The 17,211-nt window shown below is 42.1% G+C and overlaps 1 protein-coding gene across 1 annotated transcript in view; it reads left to right on the top strand.

Annotated features, from left to right (window-relative positions):
- Gad2 (glutamate decarboxylase 2) overlaps positions 1-17,211 on the top strand; it is a 78,252-nt gene that overhangs the window by 8,830 nt on the left and 52,211 nt on the right. Inside the window, exons 7-8 of the mRNA XM_047519753.1 lie at positions 3,515-3,630; positions 15,546-15,625. Coding sequence (XP_047375709.1) covers positions 3,515-3,630; positions 15,546-15,625 — 196 coding nt within the window. The remainder of the gene's footprint in view (positions 1-3,514; positions 3,631-15,545; positions 15,626-17,211) is intronic.

Here is a 17,211-nt window from a genome sequence, read left to right as displayed (position 1 = left end):
AAAGGCAATGGGAAGAGGGAGTTACTGACCCATGGAAAAGAAACCTGGTGTGCAGAGCATTACTTAATCAGTGACAGAGGTGGAGGGCATCAGCAGGCTGAGACAGCCCAGCGGAAGAGGCTGGGACCATGCCTGCCATGGTATCAAACATAGCAAAGGCCAAGTCCAAGGGAGTGTCAGCAAATATACAAAGGCAAGTGCATGGTGAGAGTAGGGGAGAGGGGAAGAAAGAAGGAAGGAAGAAACAAAGAAGAAAGGGAGGGAGGGAGGGAGGAAGGAAGGAAGGGAGGAAGGGGAAGAGAGAGAGAGGAAGGAATGAAGGAAGGAAAGAGGGAGGGAGTGAGGGAGGGAGGGAAGGAAGGAAGGAAGGAAGGAAGGAAGGAAGGAAGGAAGGAAGGAAGGAAGGAAGGAAGGAAGGAAGGAAGGAAGAGAAGAGAAGAGAAGAGAAGAGAAGAGAAGAGAAGAGAAGAGAAGAGAAGAGAAGAGAAGAGAAGAGAAGAGAAGAGAAGAGAAGAGAAGAGAAGAGAAGAGAAGAGAAGAGAAGAGAAGAGAAGAGAAGATGAGATGAGTAAGCAACAGTGACCTCCAGGCCAAGGCTTAAATGAAGCACATTTGCCTGCAAGATCAGATCTGCCATTTTATTTTGTTTTTAAGTAGATAGCACATTTTTTCAGGTGCTAAAGGAAAAAAGTGTTAGTTAAATGGAAAGGAAAATTAGCCTTTTCTTAAAGTCATTGAACACCAGCTGTGATGAATTTTAAGCTGACTTTTACTTTATAGGAAATTTAGTGTTTTCTTTGGTACTAAGTTTTTACCTTTGCCATCATTGCCTGAAATTGATGCTAAAGGCATTTTTCATGAGGAACTCAGTAGGATTAGGAGATCAACATCATTTCTACCTTGATTTCTCCTTCCCTTACATGTTTGGTTGTAAGACTGAGCTGTCCCTGAGATGTTCTGAAAGCATCCTCATCTCTATTTTAATAGCTCCCAGTAATGGGGTAATGGGGAGAGAATAAATGCACCTGTTGACCCTGAAAATTTGACTAATTTGACAGGGAGCCAGGCCTACTTAACCTGGTTGGTCATAGAATCTACATGCCCTAGAAAACACACCCAAAGCAAGATTTCTCTTTGATGATTTATACTAGGCTAAGTGTAACTCACCCTTCCATCCTCATTGATAATGGGAAATTATTAGGCAGAGTAGACTGAAGCTTAATCATGTAGTTTCTTCCTTGGGGAGTAAAGACCCATATTGCTCTCACCCCAAGATGGAAGTCCTAGAGGTCATGCTATAGTGTAACATAGATATTCCAAAGTTGAAGGGGAAGGGTCAACAGAGAAGCCAAAGGGCAACCTGTTTGTTCTTCTAAGGTGTCACAGAAGAGAAAGCATACATAGCACCCTTATTTGCTGATGAATGCTTTGCCAAGTAGCATCTAGCCTTGCTCCTGGGGTTCAAAGCGTCTTATGATTTAAGGGGTAGGGATAGGAAAAGTCGCACATCCTATGTGCCTATTATCTAAAAGCACCATCCCTTGGACTAACTGCAAAGAGTTAGTCTATGGCTTGAATACAGAACTCAGCTCAATTTACCTTATACCCCCATCTTTAACACCCAGAGGCTTCTCACTTCATGCAAAATCCTTTAAGACTCCTGGAAGAAATGTGCTTATGTGATCTCACCATGGAGGTGATCTCCTTGTGAACCAGAGACAGCTAGAGTACTGCCCAGTAGGTTGTGAAGGACAAGCACTAAGGGGTGGGGAGAGAAAGCTTTGCTTAGTCACAACTTTTCCTATCCTAAGAGATAAGTGTATGTAGAATTTGTGCATCTGTCTCACACCTGTTTTGCACATAAGGCCCTTCATCTACTCAGGGCTGCCAAGACTGAGCTACAAAATGAGGAGTTGAGGGGAAAGGATGGACATTTCTTGCATAACTGCACTCTGACGATCACTTTCTTCATCTACATCTTCCCCTTTCTCTTCTCCCTCTCTTCTTCTTCCCCCAGCTTCTTTGAGAAGAATGATTAGAGCAGTGGCTCTAACTGGGAGGTTTTTGTCCCCTCCACCCCCCCACACACTCAAGGAACACTTGACATTGTCTGTAGTCATATTTGGTGGTCATAACTGGGGATGAGGGATGCTGTGGACACCTGGTGGATAGCGGCCAGGGACAAAGATAAATAACCTATATTCCCCAGGATCTCCCTCATCACAAAGAATTTCGTAGCACAAAATGTGAATAAGTTCCAGAATTGGGAAATAGAGCTAGACTGAAAATTTCTATCACAGCTGGTTCCTCCATCCAGCACCCTACAGTTAGCCTTTTAGATGGGGTTATCTGCTTAGTGCAGGTTTGACCTGGATTGTGCTTGTCCTGTGTCTCTGGGGTCCAGACCTGCCCTCGTTCTGACTGGAAGGAAGCCAGGATCTGGGTGATGATTGCTCTGTCCCAGGTGGTATGGGTCAGAGCCCAGGGCTGGTGAGACAAAGGTCACAGCCCTGCAAGGGTCATTAACCTGGCAGGGAGCCCTCCTGCTCCTCAGCCACCAGGAGAAAGGGCAACTCAAAGCATTCACATCATGGCTGGGCCTGGGGGTATCTCCCTTTGGGTGTCACTGTGCCTGACAGTCTCATGTCTTTGATGCCAGCATATTCATTTGCATCCATAACAATCTATTTCCTGGATGGCAAAAATTCTAAGCTTCCCAACAACCCTGGGGAAAGTTTACTTTTCTTTGCTTGTTGATTGCGATGTTACTTATAAGATACAAACCTTATCTTATGAAATCCCTGACAGTTTTAGAACAATGTAAGAAAAGTAGCTCCACATGGGCTTAACATTTCTAGGCTGTGTATTTTCCTATAATTATAAAATAAGACTGCGTTAACAAATACAGTTATATTTCTACATTGTCTTTAAGAGTAAAGAACTGTTTGACAAGTGAATAGATGAGTATGATATGAACTTGGATGTTTATCCTGAATTCTTTAAGAATCATTGATTTAAAATCCACATTGTTAACGGCAGCTTATTTGTCTCAATTCAAGCACAAGTAGCTATGAATTCATTGGGACCACTGATGCTATGTTGTATGTAATAAAAAATCCAACAGTCCATCTTGATATGATCTTTCTGATTAGATACTTAGTCAGTTGATCTTATAAGTATTGTACCATCATGGCTCTTTGAGTCATTTAGCTTTAACCTTTGACTGACTTGACCAAGGATTTTAGTGCCATACAAGAAATAGCCTAGAGTTTCATCATAACTGACCTTTGGGGAAGGTCTGTCTCAGCATGAACAGAAGTGAAAAGAAATAATTATTCTCAGGTCAAATGTGCCCTTGTTAGAGCCTCTGAGTCTGAGGATTCAGTTCAAAGGACAGGCAATAAGGTTCTCGCCTACATCCAAGGAGGACAGTGAAAATAAGGGATGTTGCTTGCGTGTGGAACGCTGGTGGTAATGAGTAGAAAAAGTCACTATGTGTTGCTGTGCCCTGTAGGTGGCGCCATATCTAACATGTACGCCATGCTGATTGCTCGCTTTAAGATGTTCCCAGAAGTCAAGGAGAAAGGAATGGCTGCTGTCCCCAGGCTCATTGCCTTCACGTCGGAGCATGTACGTGTTTCTGTTCTTTCCAAGTTTAAGTTTATATTCCATAAAAACCTCACTTGAAGGGATCATGCCTGGAAATGCTTAAACCCCGGAGGTTCTCTTTCTGGAAGACACTTCTTAGGAGAGAATGAGGGGAGAGAAGAGCTGAGTGGTACAATGGAGTGTCCTCCTTGTCTCTGAAATTCAAGAAAAACACAAAGATTCCACAGAATGTTTTCACCTCTGGTTCCCACGCTTCACTTCTCTGTAACGATGTTGTGTGTTAGGGGAAGGGACGGAAGGAAGAAGGTAGTGACTGTGAGCTCTTTGGATCAGCCATGCTGTGTTCTTATAATCACAACTCCACAGAACCCTGTTGGTAAGTCTTTCTGTGAGTTGATCAGATCTCTGTGAGTTGATCAGATCAGGGTGCCTTGAACCATTTAATGTTAGTCTTTGGTTGACTGGATCAAAGGTTTATTATCATGAAAAAAATAACATAGAGGTCTCTCATTTCTGATCTTTGGACCAGCTCTTTCTCAGCCAAGCCCAGGCTCCTGCCTATTATCTGGATGCTTATCAGGCAGAGGCTAAGAGCTCTGGTATTCCTTGCAGAATGCTGTGGCATTGAACTTCACAGTCCTTCCATGGCCTTTGTTTTAGTCAGCTTTTTTGTGACCTTGACTAAATGACCTGACCAGAATAATTTTAGAGAAGGAAAAGTTTATTCAAGGGCTCATGGTTTCAGATGTCTTAATCCTCAGAAGCCTGGTTCCATTCCTCAGGGCTCAAGGTGAGGTAGGACATCATGGTGGAACAGTGTGGCAGAGGGAAGTAGCTCACATGATGATCAGAAAGCAGAGAGTGAGGTCTCCACTTGCCAGTTACAAATGTATACTACAAAGCCATGCCCCCAATTTCCTACCTCCTCCAGCCACACCTTACCAGCCTTCAGTTACCAGTTAATCCCTATCAGGGGATTAATTCACTGATTGGGTTAAGGCTCTCACAACCCAATCATTTCTTCCCTGAACCTTCTTGCATTGTCTCATAGGTGAGCTTTTGCGGAACACCTCACATCCAAACCATAACAGCCTTCAAAGAGTTCATGCCATTCTTCCTACATCCACCTTGGCAATGAAAAATGTGGCCCAATCTGATCACATAGCCAAACAGCTTTAGGCTGCCTGTCAAGCAACTCTCCACCGCAACACTCTCTCTCTCTCCCCCCCACTTCCTCCTCTCTTTCTCTGTCCCTCTCTCCCTCTCTCTTACATGCCAGGGTAAAGCAGAAAGCAAGTTGCTAGTCACTCTATAGATGTTTCCCAACCCTCCTGCTACACAGATCCTGCAGTCAACCAGAGCTGCATTCCTTGACAGGTGCCAGATAAGCATTAGCTGCCATGTAATTCATCAAACTGTCCCTTAATGACTTCTGCCCCAAAATAGCCCAGGGTTTACAAAACAACTGTCTCAAAGAAGGCCAAAAAGCCTTCTAATGGCTGGGGAAATGAGAGACAGGGAGAGCAGAGAGAGGTCTGTAGGAAGACTAGGGGCTTCTCAAGGAGATGTTGGTGTGGAGAAGGTGGGAGCCATAGCAGGTCTCAGATCAACCACAGGCTGTTTCTGCTTTCTGTTGTAAGTGGGGCGTGTGTCTGTGTGTTCATAACATGGAAACAAAAGGAAAGTTCAGACTGGAAGCCAGTGGATACAATCTGCTACCATCTCAGTGGCCATGGAATTAAAAGAAACTAATGATTGTTAACAAACTTTCTTGATCATCTTGTTTTCAGTTACATTTGGGAGTTTTGTTAACTTTTTTAAAATGCCCTTCTTCAAAGCATAGGGGTCAAATTTAGCAGAGAAAACCACAGCCTGAAATTACCAAGCATTTTTCCTTTCTATTGCTGTTGAATCAAATCATCACAAATTTGGTGGCTTAAGACAACACAAATTCATTATCTTATACTTGTGGAGGTCAGGAATCTAAAATGGGAAAAGCAGGGCTGTGTTCCTCCTGGAGGCTCTCAGGGAGAATCTATTTCCTTGCCTTGGTCCAGCTTCCAAAAGTTGCCTACTTTTCCTGGCTTCATGGCCCTTCCTCCACCTTCCAATCCAGCAGTATAGTATATTGTCTCCAATTTCAATTTCTCTCTCTCTCTCTCTCTCTCTCTCTGGCTCTGCTTCTCCTGCCTCCCCCTTTCATATATAAAGACCCTTATGATTGCATTGGGCCTACTTGAACAATCTGGGATTATCTCTCATCCCAATATCCTCAACCTAACTGCATCTGCCTTTTGCCATGAAAGGTAACACATTCCCAGAGTTTAGGGATGAAGATGTGGACATCTCTGGGGGTAGAGGAATCCATTTCTCAGCCAACCACACCTAGTACCACATCAGGAGATAACTTTCATTTCTCAGCTTCTTCAAGAGTTAAAAAAAGAATCACAGGACTGCAGTTGTAACTCAGTGGTGGAGCACTTGCCTAATGTGTGAGGCATGGGGTTCAATCCTCAGCACCACATAAAAATAAATAAATAAAACAAGGGTATTGGGTCCATCTAAAACCACAAAATTTTTTAGAAAAGAATCATGATGTACTTTTTCTTCTCAATTACTATTTCCTTGTAGTGGACCTGGACCCCAAAATAGTTAAATGTCATTATATTCTCAGTTTTAAAAAACCCAGATGATCTTATATCAGGCATCTTTTGCTTTTGACTTCTAAACTATTCCAAGCCCAGAGGAGATTGGTCAAGCAATAAGCTGCCCGGGGCTCTCTACCCAGTGTCTCTGTATTTTTTCATGAGTGTTTCAGCCTCACACTTGATATAAATTGACTTAGCCCGTTCCCAAAAGCTCAGTCCCTGGGGTCTGAAATCATTTTGCTATACTTTCATCTCTAGATATTATGAACATGGAGTCTACTCCTTTATTTCTAAGAGAAAGAAAGACAATTTGGGTATACAACCACCATTTGATTCTCCATCCTCCTTCCTGTATCTCTCTTCTCACACATAATTATGAAAGATTGCTTGAATTATGAACTTTTCCTAAAATCCAATATAGGCTTATTTTATTTTATTTTATTTATTCATTCACATTGCTGGAGTTCAAACTCAAGTCCTTGTACATGCTAAGCAAGTTCTCTGTCACTGAGCTACAGCCTCCTAGGCTTATCATTTTTAACAGGCAAACTGTTTTCCTAATATAAAATACCTTATATTGAATTAATATTTGACAGTCTCTAAACATTTCCAATGTATATATACACTTGTTTGATTCTCCTATCCTTGTGGGGCAGGTATTGTTATTAGCCTTTTAAAATTGAAGAGGTTGAAGTAGCCAGGTAGGTAGACCCTGAATTAAATGGGATTTCCCAACTCCCGAACCAGTGAAGTTCTTGCCCCGACTAATGCTGTAAAAACTAAATTCAAAGATCAGAGCTTTATATACAACAGTCTCATCAATTGACCTCGATCCCTAATTGGATTTCCTCCTCTTAATGTGTCAGTTATTATTATTATTCCCTCTCCCTACCAAAAAAATCATCCTTATTATCTCCTAGACCTAGGCTATGAGGGGAAGGCACTTTCCGAGCACATCTGAAGTGCTTCCATGTCTCTTTCAACACTTGACCCATACCTTCTGGACAGATGAGCACGTACCAGTGAGTCTTTTCCTTAACACTCCAGATTGGGAAGTTACATGACTCTAAACTCTAGTTCCTTTGGGTTCTATACCTCAGGCTTTTATGTTCAATTAATTATTTAGTGTAGTTCCTTCTGGCTTCAGGCTAAAGGCACATATTCCTTTGGTCTTTTCCAGTTTTACAATAATTTTATTTCCACCTGTTCCAGAAATAGCTCTCCATGGGCTAACAAAAGAATATTATCAAGTCCTTTCTCTAATGCCTTTTCTTTAGACTACATGATGTCGGTCCTTATGTGGTGGGGGAGGTTCTTTCTCATATGGAGAAGGGTCCTGGAGAGGCTACTGTATTAATTCAGTGAGGACAGGGAGGCCAGTGGATGAGGAAGTGTTGCTGTAGGGTCTTTCTTCCTGTTCTTTGAGAAGCTTCCAGAACCCAAGACTTCTGGAAAATCATCTGAAAGCCTTAGAAAACATGTCCTTGCCTCAGTGCCAGGGACATAAGAAACTCTACATAAATAGTAGGTACTTTTAAAAATGACTTTGTTTTATAGATTGAAGTAACTAAGCCTCAAAGATGGGGAACGCTTTGCTCCAGGTTTCACAGTCTGTCAACGGCAGAACTGGCCCTACAGCCTCAATTTCCCACTCATCCAACACTACTACTGGTTTGGATGACCAAATGCCCCCTGTAGCTGGCTACTCTGAATCCACTTGGAGCATCTTGTCCCAAATTCCATTTTCTGCATGTTGGTTTTTCTAGTGCTAATATAATTTTTTGACCTATTGAAGCAGTTCTAGTTACTGTTCTTTTTTTCTATTCTGAGCACTGAATTTATAACTTGGCATGTCTAGCCCTATAAAGATGGAGATGATGTTGAGAGACTCTGTAGTCTGCTGCACCCAACCAGAAACTTCAGGAAGGGAAGAGTCATCTCTTTTCTAAGTAACACTTTACTCTGTCTCAGTCACATCACACCAGGGCTACCTACCTCTTTTCTGGCCACCAACTCTGACTAGAACTTCACCTAGCTGATAAGAAGGGCAAGGTGTTAAAATTTTCTGATTGTTAAGATCCACTGTTTTCTTATAAAACTTTAATAGAACTAACTTTTTTAAATAATACAGCTGATAAAGACAATTAGAAGAAGTAAATAAATCATGAAGTTAAAATAAGAGTATTTAGCCCAAAACTAAAAAAATCCTAAGACTACTTTCCTCCAAAATATAGAATCACAAAAATCTCAGAACTGGAAGAGATCTTAGAATTTCCCTGATTCTTCCATTATAGGCATGGCAAAAATTAAACTGATGAGTTCTAGGTTCTTTCTTGAAAGTAGGTGTAGAGGGAAGCTAAGATCACAGATTCACAATTCACATTTATAGCTCTGAATCCTTTGAAAGTCTAAACCATGCACTTAATTCCACATTCCTCTATTTGCTCATGTGATATAATCTCTTCCAGAAATAACTTCCATGAAACAGCATATTATCATCTAGGAAAAAATGTTCTTCATAATCATAATAGACAATGGGATTTTTTAGGCAAATGACCACCCTTCACACACCAAGCCCAGCTCATGTCTACATCTCCTGGAACTGGTCATCAGTAGTCTACCCAGGTCCCTCACGGCCTTGGCCCTCTTCCATGGAGAATTCTCACAGTTGCTTCAGAAAAATGGTTTCCACATATGACCGAGGGGGTTTCAATTCCAAAGGTAGATCTCAAAAGCAACAAGAAAATACAAAAACATAAAAAGTAAAAATCAATGGCCCAGGAAGCTTTGAAAATCCCAACTCCCACAAAATGTAATTCTCCCTATTAGGCAAAAACTTAGCCTGACAGAACTGATGGTAAGTGAAAATGTGAGCTCAGCTCAACACACCTGCTCTGCCTCGGCATTCCTACTCCCTTTTCATTTCAGAATGCTCATCACTCCCATGCTACTCTCTCCTCCATCCAGTCCTATCAAAACACACTCTCAGGAAAGAACCTGAAAGCCATGCTGAGGTGTAAGAGCTTAGGACCCAGGTATTGCCTCTCCTGGAGGCATCTCCACTGCAATGGCTGACAAAGGACCCAGGCAGTAAGGTCCATTTCCCACCACTGTGCAGTGAGACGCTTTCCTGGTTCCTTTCTTCACCCATTCAATGCTGCTCTGAGTCAAGCATTGGGAGACACCAATGAACAGCACAGACCCAGTGCCTACCCTCAGGGAATATGTGTTGTCCTGGGGAAAAGAGGAGGGAGAGAGGGTCTGGAGGAGACAGTCACCTTTCCCAGTGCTCCCAAAATCACAGCAGGTGACTGTGACCCAAGGTCCCTTGCTCCACGGTCAGATTAGAAGCAACGGATAGACTTATTTTTCTTCAGGTTAGTAGATTCAAGTCCATGAGCTTTGGAATTGACCAGAAATGGTGACAAGCCCTGTTCTGCCACCTCCCAGGGCATGAATGTAGAATAGTGATTCAGTTTCCTCCGTGTTTGTAAGATGGGAGTGGAGATACGTATGTGCACAGTGCCTAGCCCTCAGTGAGCACACCACAGTTGGCAGTCAACATTGTTATTATAACCAGCCGCCCATTGGTGTCTCACAAGGAGAAAGAACTGAGCCCACCCAGGAGTCAAAATGGAGGCAACAGAGAAAATAGTGAGTCAGGGACATGTCTAGAGGCAAATTATTTCCTAAAAGTATTAGTCCCAAGATATCAGAGCAATACTCAAGATCGAGAGAGTTTAGGTTTATTTTTACTTGTAGAATTTCGAGATCTTTTTTATGTACTTTATATGACATATATGTTAAGAAATAAGGTGAATTTTCATTGATTTTGTTTGAAGATTTCAAAATTCGATTCGGGCTAACTAAGAAAACCTGAGGATTTTATCACATTAGGTAAGAGGATGGGAGAATAAGGAGGGATACGCCTTTGTGTGCACCCATTGAGTGCTGGGTACTTCACATATGATATCTACATGTCCCATGACAATTCTGCTGAGAGAAGAATTCATCATTGCTGCTCAGCAAACAGTATCTCAGAATGAGAAATTAATTTGTTTAAATAGAACCAGGTGCCCAAATCAGGTCATTTTGCTTTACATTACCTCTTTCCATTACACATTTTCATTTACTCCACTCAGAATCCCAAATCAAGGAAATAAATTGTTGTTCATTGAGTGCCTCAAATGACTGAATGCATACTCAGTATCAGTGTTTGCATTTACCACCAAATATCATCCTTGGATCTCTTTCCTCGTTAAAAAGGTTTCCAAACCAGTGTGAAGAGTGCACGCCATTTCTTTCTTTTAATACACATTTAGGTTGCAATCTCACAATGGGCTGACCTTAAAAGAATAATTAGAATTGGGTATAAATAATAAGGGAGTCGCTTCACAGAAATGTCCTGTGTACAGGTTCATATTACCTCTGAATCACACAGAATCTCCAAACACGTAGCTGAGTCATCTCCTCCCCTCCAAATAATAATTAGAAATCAATAAGGTGGTCTCACAGAGTCCAACCTTCTTTGTAAATCAGATGCCTTGGAAATCAGAATCTCTTTTAGGTCAATTGATGATCAGGAGTAAGAATAGAGCTTGTCAGTCTAAGAGATGAAGATTCCAATTCCCTCCAATCTTAGGATGTCTAGGAGGCACACCAACAGGTATGTAGGAGGGACGTGAAGAAGGAGTGGCTGAGGAGAATACTGTTGGCATTACAGTCACTGAGCGGGTGAGGCACTCCAAGTCTTGGGGAAGAGTCAGAGAAGCAGATTCAGCTCATTCAAAGATTGAGCTTCAAGATCTACTGGTTAGGGATCTCTGATGTATAATGATCTCATTCACCTCTGCTCATTGTTCTATCACACTCCAGGGGAGGAGTACTGTACACAAGGATCAAGTCCAAAGGCAATGGATAGAGCAAAGGTAGAACATTTGATGGAATACTGTAAGAGTTAAGAGCTGATTCCCAGACTAGTGGGTCCTTTCTCTAATTTCTACTAGGATTATTCTACTTCATGCCAAGCAGCTGGTTTGGGTAGAAAGACACGTAGCTGTCTCCTGCTTCGGAAGGACCCCATTTTAAGTCTTCTAGTGTGGGTACAAAGAAGACCTCTAGACTTGCTTTTAAAAATGGCCTTGGGTTAGTCGCATTGGGATCCATTTAGTTCACTGTTGTCTGGCTTCAGTCACCAAAACCACACCTCAACATTGGGATTTGTAGCTAGAGATTTATGGCAAAAAATAGTAGAAAGTTCCTAGGTCTTGTTCTCCGAGCATACAATAAACAAGTTCAACCAATATTTACCAGTTATATACTAAAACAAAATCTGTCCTTGTGCAGTCTCCTATGGTCTAGTAGGGAGAAGACAGTAAATTAATAAACACTATCACATCACATGGTGACGAAAGAGAAGAGTGGAATGGGCTATTTTATAGGATGGTCATAAAACTTCTCTCTGTGGAGATGATATGTGTGCAGAGACCTACATCAAATGAGGGCAAGAACCAGGTAAATATCTGGTGGAAGAGTTTTCCAGAAAATTCAATAGCAATTACAAAGGCAAGAACAAGTATTGCAAGCTCACAGAAGACAAGGATGGCCAGAACCACAGGTAGAGAGAGCAGAGGGGAGGTGCTTGAGGATGGGGGAAGGTAGATATTGAATACTGTCTTAATCATCTTCATGTACTCCAAGCCTAGCAGAAGCTGTCCCTGAAGCCTTGTGATCTGCTAGGCAGTGGAATCCAAGTCTCAGTTAAACACTTGGATGAATAACAGTGGTTTGAAAGAATTAATGAAGCTTTTCATCTTCTTATCTGAATTCTAATAGAGGAAGAGAAACTGGCATGTGGAGACTTTGAACAGGTTTGTCTCAGAGCTTTTTATCATTCAGCTTACTCTCCTATCATTCCCAAAGGGAGGTAAGATGTACTGTCCTCATTAAGAGTAAAGGAACTCATGTTGCACCTACTGGTCCACTAGTAGTCAAAGAGCTGAATGGAATGACCAAGCTGGGCCCCTCCACCAGCTCAATGCACTCTTGTTCTCTTTCATTCTCTCATTTTCCTTTTTTTTCTCTCTCTCTCATACTGAAGATGGAAACTAGGGTGTTTTACCACTGAGCTACATCCCCAGCCCTTTTTATTTTTTTATTTTGAGATGGGCTTGCTAAGTTACTGAGGCTAGCCTTAAACATGTGATCCTTCTGCCTCAGCCTCCTGAGTTGCTGGGACAACAGGCATGCACCACTGCATCTAGCTACAAGAGTCTTGATTGTTGATTAGTTATGAGCAAATCTGGATTCTTGCATCTTCCAAGTTTTGTTCAGATGCAACTCAGAGCAGTCTATTTCCCAGCCCCACCTTGGCACTGTCCTTCAGGCATGAAAGTCACCTACACCATATGTCCCTAAAGCCCTCTGCTCTTGACCAAGTATCTTCTAAGCTCTCTCAAGACACCTGTTTCCCAGGCTCCTCAGCATTTGGGAGGTTGTTTTTTGGATGCTTTTCTCCTCTTGCTCATCCACAGTGGTTCCATTAAACTTGGTGCCAAGGATTGAAAAAAGATTCCCCATGTGTTGTCCCACCAGTATGGAGGCATGCCATTTAAGCTGTCTGCACTGTTTCTTCTTCATTAAGTAGTGTCTCCCCCAACCCAATCAAACTCCTTCCTCTCCACGGGTCCCTTGCTATTCTTGGACACCATTTAGCTATTTCTCTTCTCCCTTTTCCTGAAAATATAAACAGACTCAATGTTCGGTACCTAATTTTCTCTTTCATGCCTCATCTCACTTGTGTTCCCCATCTTTAAGCTTTCTATTGGGGCATGTGCTTTTCTGTAACTCTGTGGCATTTGCTACAGAGATCAATTAAGCTGGGTAATTGCTCCTCATTTAAGAATGCCTATTCTTTCTCATTAAAGACCAGAAAGGAACGGATCCTCTCACTGACCAGGTGCACCAGATCTCTTACTTAGCCCCCCATCTGACATTTTGCAGTTTAGTGCTCAAGTGCTCATTTAGTGAGGGGCAAATTTGAGGAGCTTGTGCTTGCTCGGTGGGGCAGCTGGCTCCTCTGTTCTGGGCCCTTCTAGCACTGTTTTTCTCTGGACTCCCTCTCTTTGGGGTCACCCAACTTCTGCTAATTATGAAAGAGAAAGCACTGTCTTTTGATGGGGGAGTCATCCATCTTTACAATCCCTGACCCAATTAAGCTTTTTTTTCTTTTTCCTATTTCCTAGGTATCTTGGTAATAATGATATACTTTGTCACTCTGAGGTTGTAAAATGAGTCTAATGGCCCTTTCTCATTATTTCTACCTACACTTAGCTTTTAAAACTCCTCCCTTCAGACTGCCTCCTTTATGGGTTGATGTTATTTGCTGCTGTTATAAATGCGATTCCTTCTTGCTTATTGAAATACTCCCTAAAGATATGTGTGTTAAGGACTCTTATGCCGCATATTTAATAGTTCCAGTGAGTCAAAAGTGGGCATTTGAAAAAGAGAACAAACATACACTCTTCAGGACCATAACTTAAAATTCCAGTCAGCAACCCTTTGGAGGTGTAAATTGCAGAAGCAGCTCTCTGCTCTCCTCTCGGACGGCTTAATGATCTGTTGTTAATGGTAAGAGGCGGACGGGCAGATGCGGCGCAGCTGGTCTTAGGTTAGCCTTTCCAGCTATCCAAATGGCATAGTGATTACAGCCATTGAGACACGGAAGCCTAACCTAGAGTCAAAGACCCAAAGTGCAAAGGTTAGGCGGTTTGTCGTCAGTGTGGCCCCTTCTCCACACAGACAAGTTCTCCTGCCCCAGCCAGTAAGTATTATGTCACGTTCCTGAGTCTGCCCCAGACTAGTAGTTGCCTGGACAAATAGCCCCCTGAGAACTCTGGGATGAAGAGTGCTGGATTTAGGGCCAACTTCTCTCCTTACCTGAGTGCACGCAATTTCACTAGTCTTGGGAGAAACTGAGTGTAATCTCTTGGTAGCCAAAAAAGTCTACGCAATACATAGCTGCTAGAGGTGGTTGATGTGTGCTTCTGCCTTTTATGTAAAATTGACTTGGAGTCTGTGTGTCCTGGGGTGTCAGATTCAATTACAATTGCCAGCATCTTTTCTTTAAAAAAAAAAAAAAAAGTGAATTCAACAACAACAAACAATACCACTCAAAAGTGGGCAGAGAAGTTGAGTAGACATTTCCCCAAAGAAAATGTATAAACAGCCAATAGGCACATGAGAAGATGTTCAACCTTCCTCACTAGGAAAATGCAAATCAAAGGCACAATGAGTAACCACCTCACATCCAGTAGGATGACTATTATCAAGAAATAGAAAATCACCAGACACAGTGGCTCCTTCCTAGAGTCCAGTTACTCTGGAGTCTGAGGCAGAGCCCCAGGGGTTTGAGATCAGCCAGGGCAACACAGCAAAACCCTGCCTCAACAAAACAAAACAAAAAGAAATTTCAAACGTTGGTGAGGATGTGGAAAATGGGAGCCTTTGTGTGCTGCTGGTGGAAATGTAAAGTGGTGTTGCCATTGTGAAAAGTAGTATGGTAGTTCTTCAAAAAATTAAAACTAGAATTACCATGTGGCCCAGCAGTTCTAGGTATCTACCCAAAAAAACTGAAAGCAGAGTCTCAAAGAAATATTGGTATGCCCATGTTTCTAACAACACTATTCACAATAGACAAAATGCAGAAGTAATCCAACTACCTAGAAATGGATGAATGTGTAAACAAAATGTGGTATACACACATGTGGAATATCACTCAGTCTTAAAAAAGGACATTCTGGCACATGCTACTACATGGATGAACCTTTCCAACATTATGCCAAGTGAAATACACAAAGATTCAAATACTGTATGATTGATGTCACTTATATGAGGTATCTAGAGTAGTCAAATTCACAGAGACAGATTCTAGAATGATGGTTACCAGGGGTTGGGGTGACAGAAAGAGAAATGGCTATTTGATGAGTACAGTTTTAGTTTTGCAAGATGGAAAGATCCTGGGGATGGAGGGTGATACTAGTTGTACAGCAATGTAGAAAGACTTAAGGTTACTGGAATGGCATAATTAAAAAGTGGCTAAGATGGTATTTAAGATATATTTAGTGAAGTTGTACGTATTTCACCACTATATGTTTAGAAAGGGGCAAGTGAAGGATGCCACCTTTTCAGGCTTTGGAGAAATGAAACGACACAAGAAAAGAATTTTAAAAACCAGCAGAGGGATCTTATCTTTGTATGAAACTAATTACAAATCTACTTTTTTTACAGAGTCATTTTTCTCTCAAGAAGGGAGCCGCAGCCTTAGGAATTGGAACAGACAGCGTGATTCTGATTAAATGTGATGAGAGGTGAGCCTGAGTCTGCAACCCTTGTAGGTTAGCAATTTGCAAATCCATGCACATACACCTTGGTGTGCACATGGGTGATGACCACCAGACAGGAGGCCTGCTGCCACCCAGCCCCTGCCCTTCTCTGAGTCTTTTCACACAGGCCCCTGCATGGAGTCCACGACGCTGTGTCTCCATACCACTGACTCTGTCACACCTCTAGTAAATCAATCAAAATATTCTTCACCAAGATGGTGCAGAAGGAAATTTATCACCTGGGTGCTTTAGCAATGACAGGCAATCGAAGCCCTGATGTATGAGGGATCGTCACTGAGGCACCATGGCTTGTGTAAACTCCACGGGGTGATTACAGACTGGGGGATAGTTTAGTGAGCAGGAAGTAAATCATCGTGTGAGTTGTTGCTGACTCAGCAACTTTGTGCTGAAATCAAAGAGCTCTCTTGTGGGAAATCCCTGTCTTAATTGTCACCCAAATCCCAGAGGTTGTGGGGATTAGATGTGGTGCTTCGAAAGATGGATTTAAAGGCATTTTTGGAATATCCATGTAAAATATCACTGGCCAATTACAGAAACCTACAGAAATTAGGTTCAGTTTCTGAAGGACTCAATAAGGACTTTCATTAAATGAAAAGAAAGCTACTCAATGAACCATTGATTTATTCATATCTATCTGTCAGACAGCAGTGTACAAATTTCCCACCAGAAAAGTACAGGGCACATCCCAGTTCCCTGACAGCACGTGATCTAGGTGGGGAGATGTCAGTAGCATCAGAAGGTGATCAATGAATGTTCAGTCCTGTGACACAGAGCACACAGTCCCATGATGGGAAGACTTGGAAAGCTTCATGCAGCAAGGGGGACTTGCTGGATTTTTCAAATTAGCAATGAGTTGAATGGGGAGAGGGAAAGGCAGAAGCAATCCCAGAAAATTGAGCACCCCAGGCAAAGCCTCCAAAGGAAGTAGGAATGAGCGTCTTGGGGGACTCGAGGAGTGGGTTTGACCAGAGGTAGGTGGAAGGGGACAGTCATGGCAGATGCTGTTGGTCAGGTGGGATTTTAAAAGCTCTAAAAACCCAGCAGATTAATAACCACATTTCCTTCTCGGTGGTGAGATTAAAGAGGATTGCACTTTCTTGTTTACACCTCTATGTACTGGCTGATTTTGTTTGATCATTAGCTCTGAACACATTATTTTTACAATCAACGGGGGAAAAAAACGTGTATTTTTCCTTTAGGGAAAGAGGAGCTAAATTTATCATTTGACCTTTATAGACCTGGAAACAAGGTAACTTGAAAGCATTTTTATCCAAGTAGAATGTGAATGAAGCCACACTTCAGGAAGCAAGGAAGGGGAAGGGTCTCTGATCATTAGACCAGTAAGAGGCTTAAGCAATAAGAGAGGGATGAAGTTATAGAGGATTGGTGTGAAGCAAACACATCTCGAAAAAAGAACTGTTTTTTTGTTTTGTTTGTGGTACTAGGAATTGAACCCAGGAGTGCTCTACCACTGAGCTACATCCCTACCTGCTTTTTAAAAACCTCTTTACTTTCTTATTTTTATTTTAAGACAGGGTCTCACCAAGTTG

Source organism: Sciurus carolinensis, chromosome 12 (assembly GCF_902686445.1).
Source record: "Sciurus carolinensis chromosome 12, mSciCar1.2, whole genome shotgun sequence".
Classification (NCBI taxonomy): Eukaryota; Metazoa; Chordata; class Mammalia; order Rodentia; family Sciuridae; genus Sciurus; species Sciurus carolinensis.
This window is presented reverse-complemented; position numbering and strand designations above follow the sequence as displayed.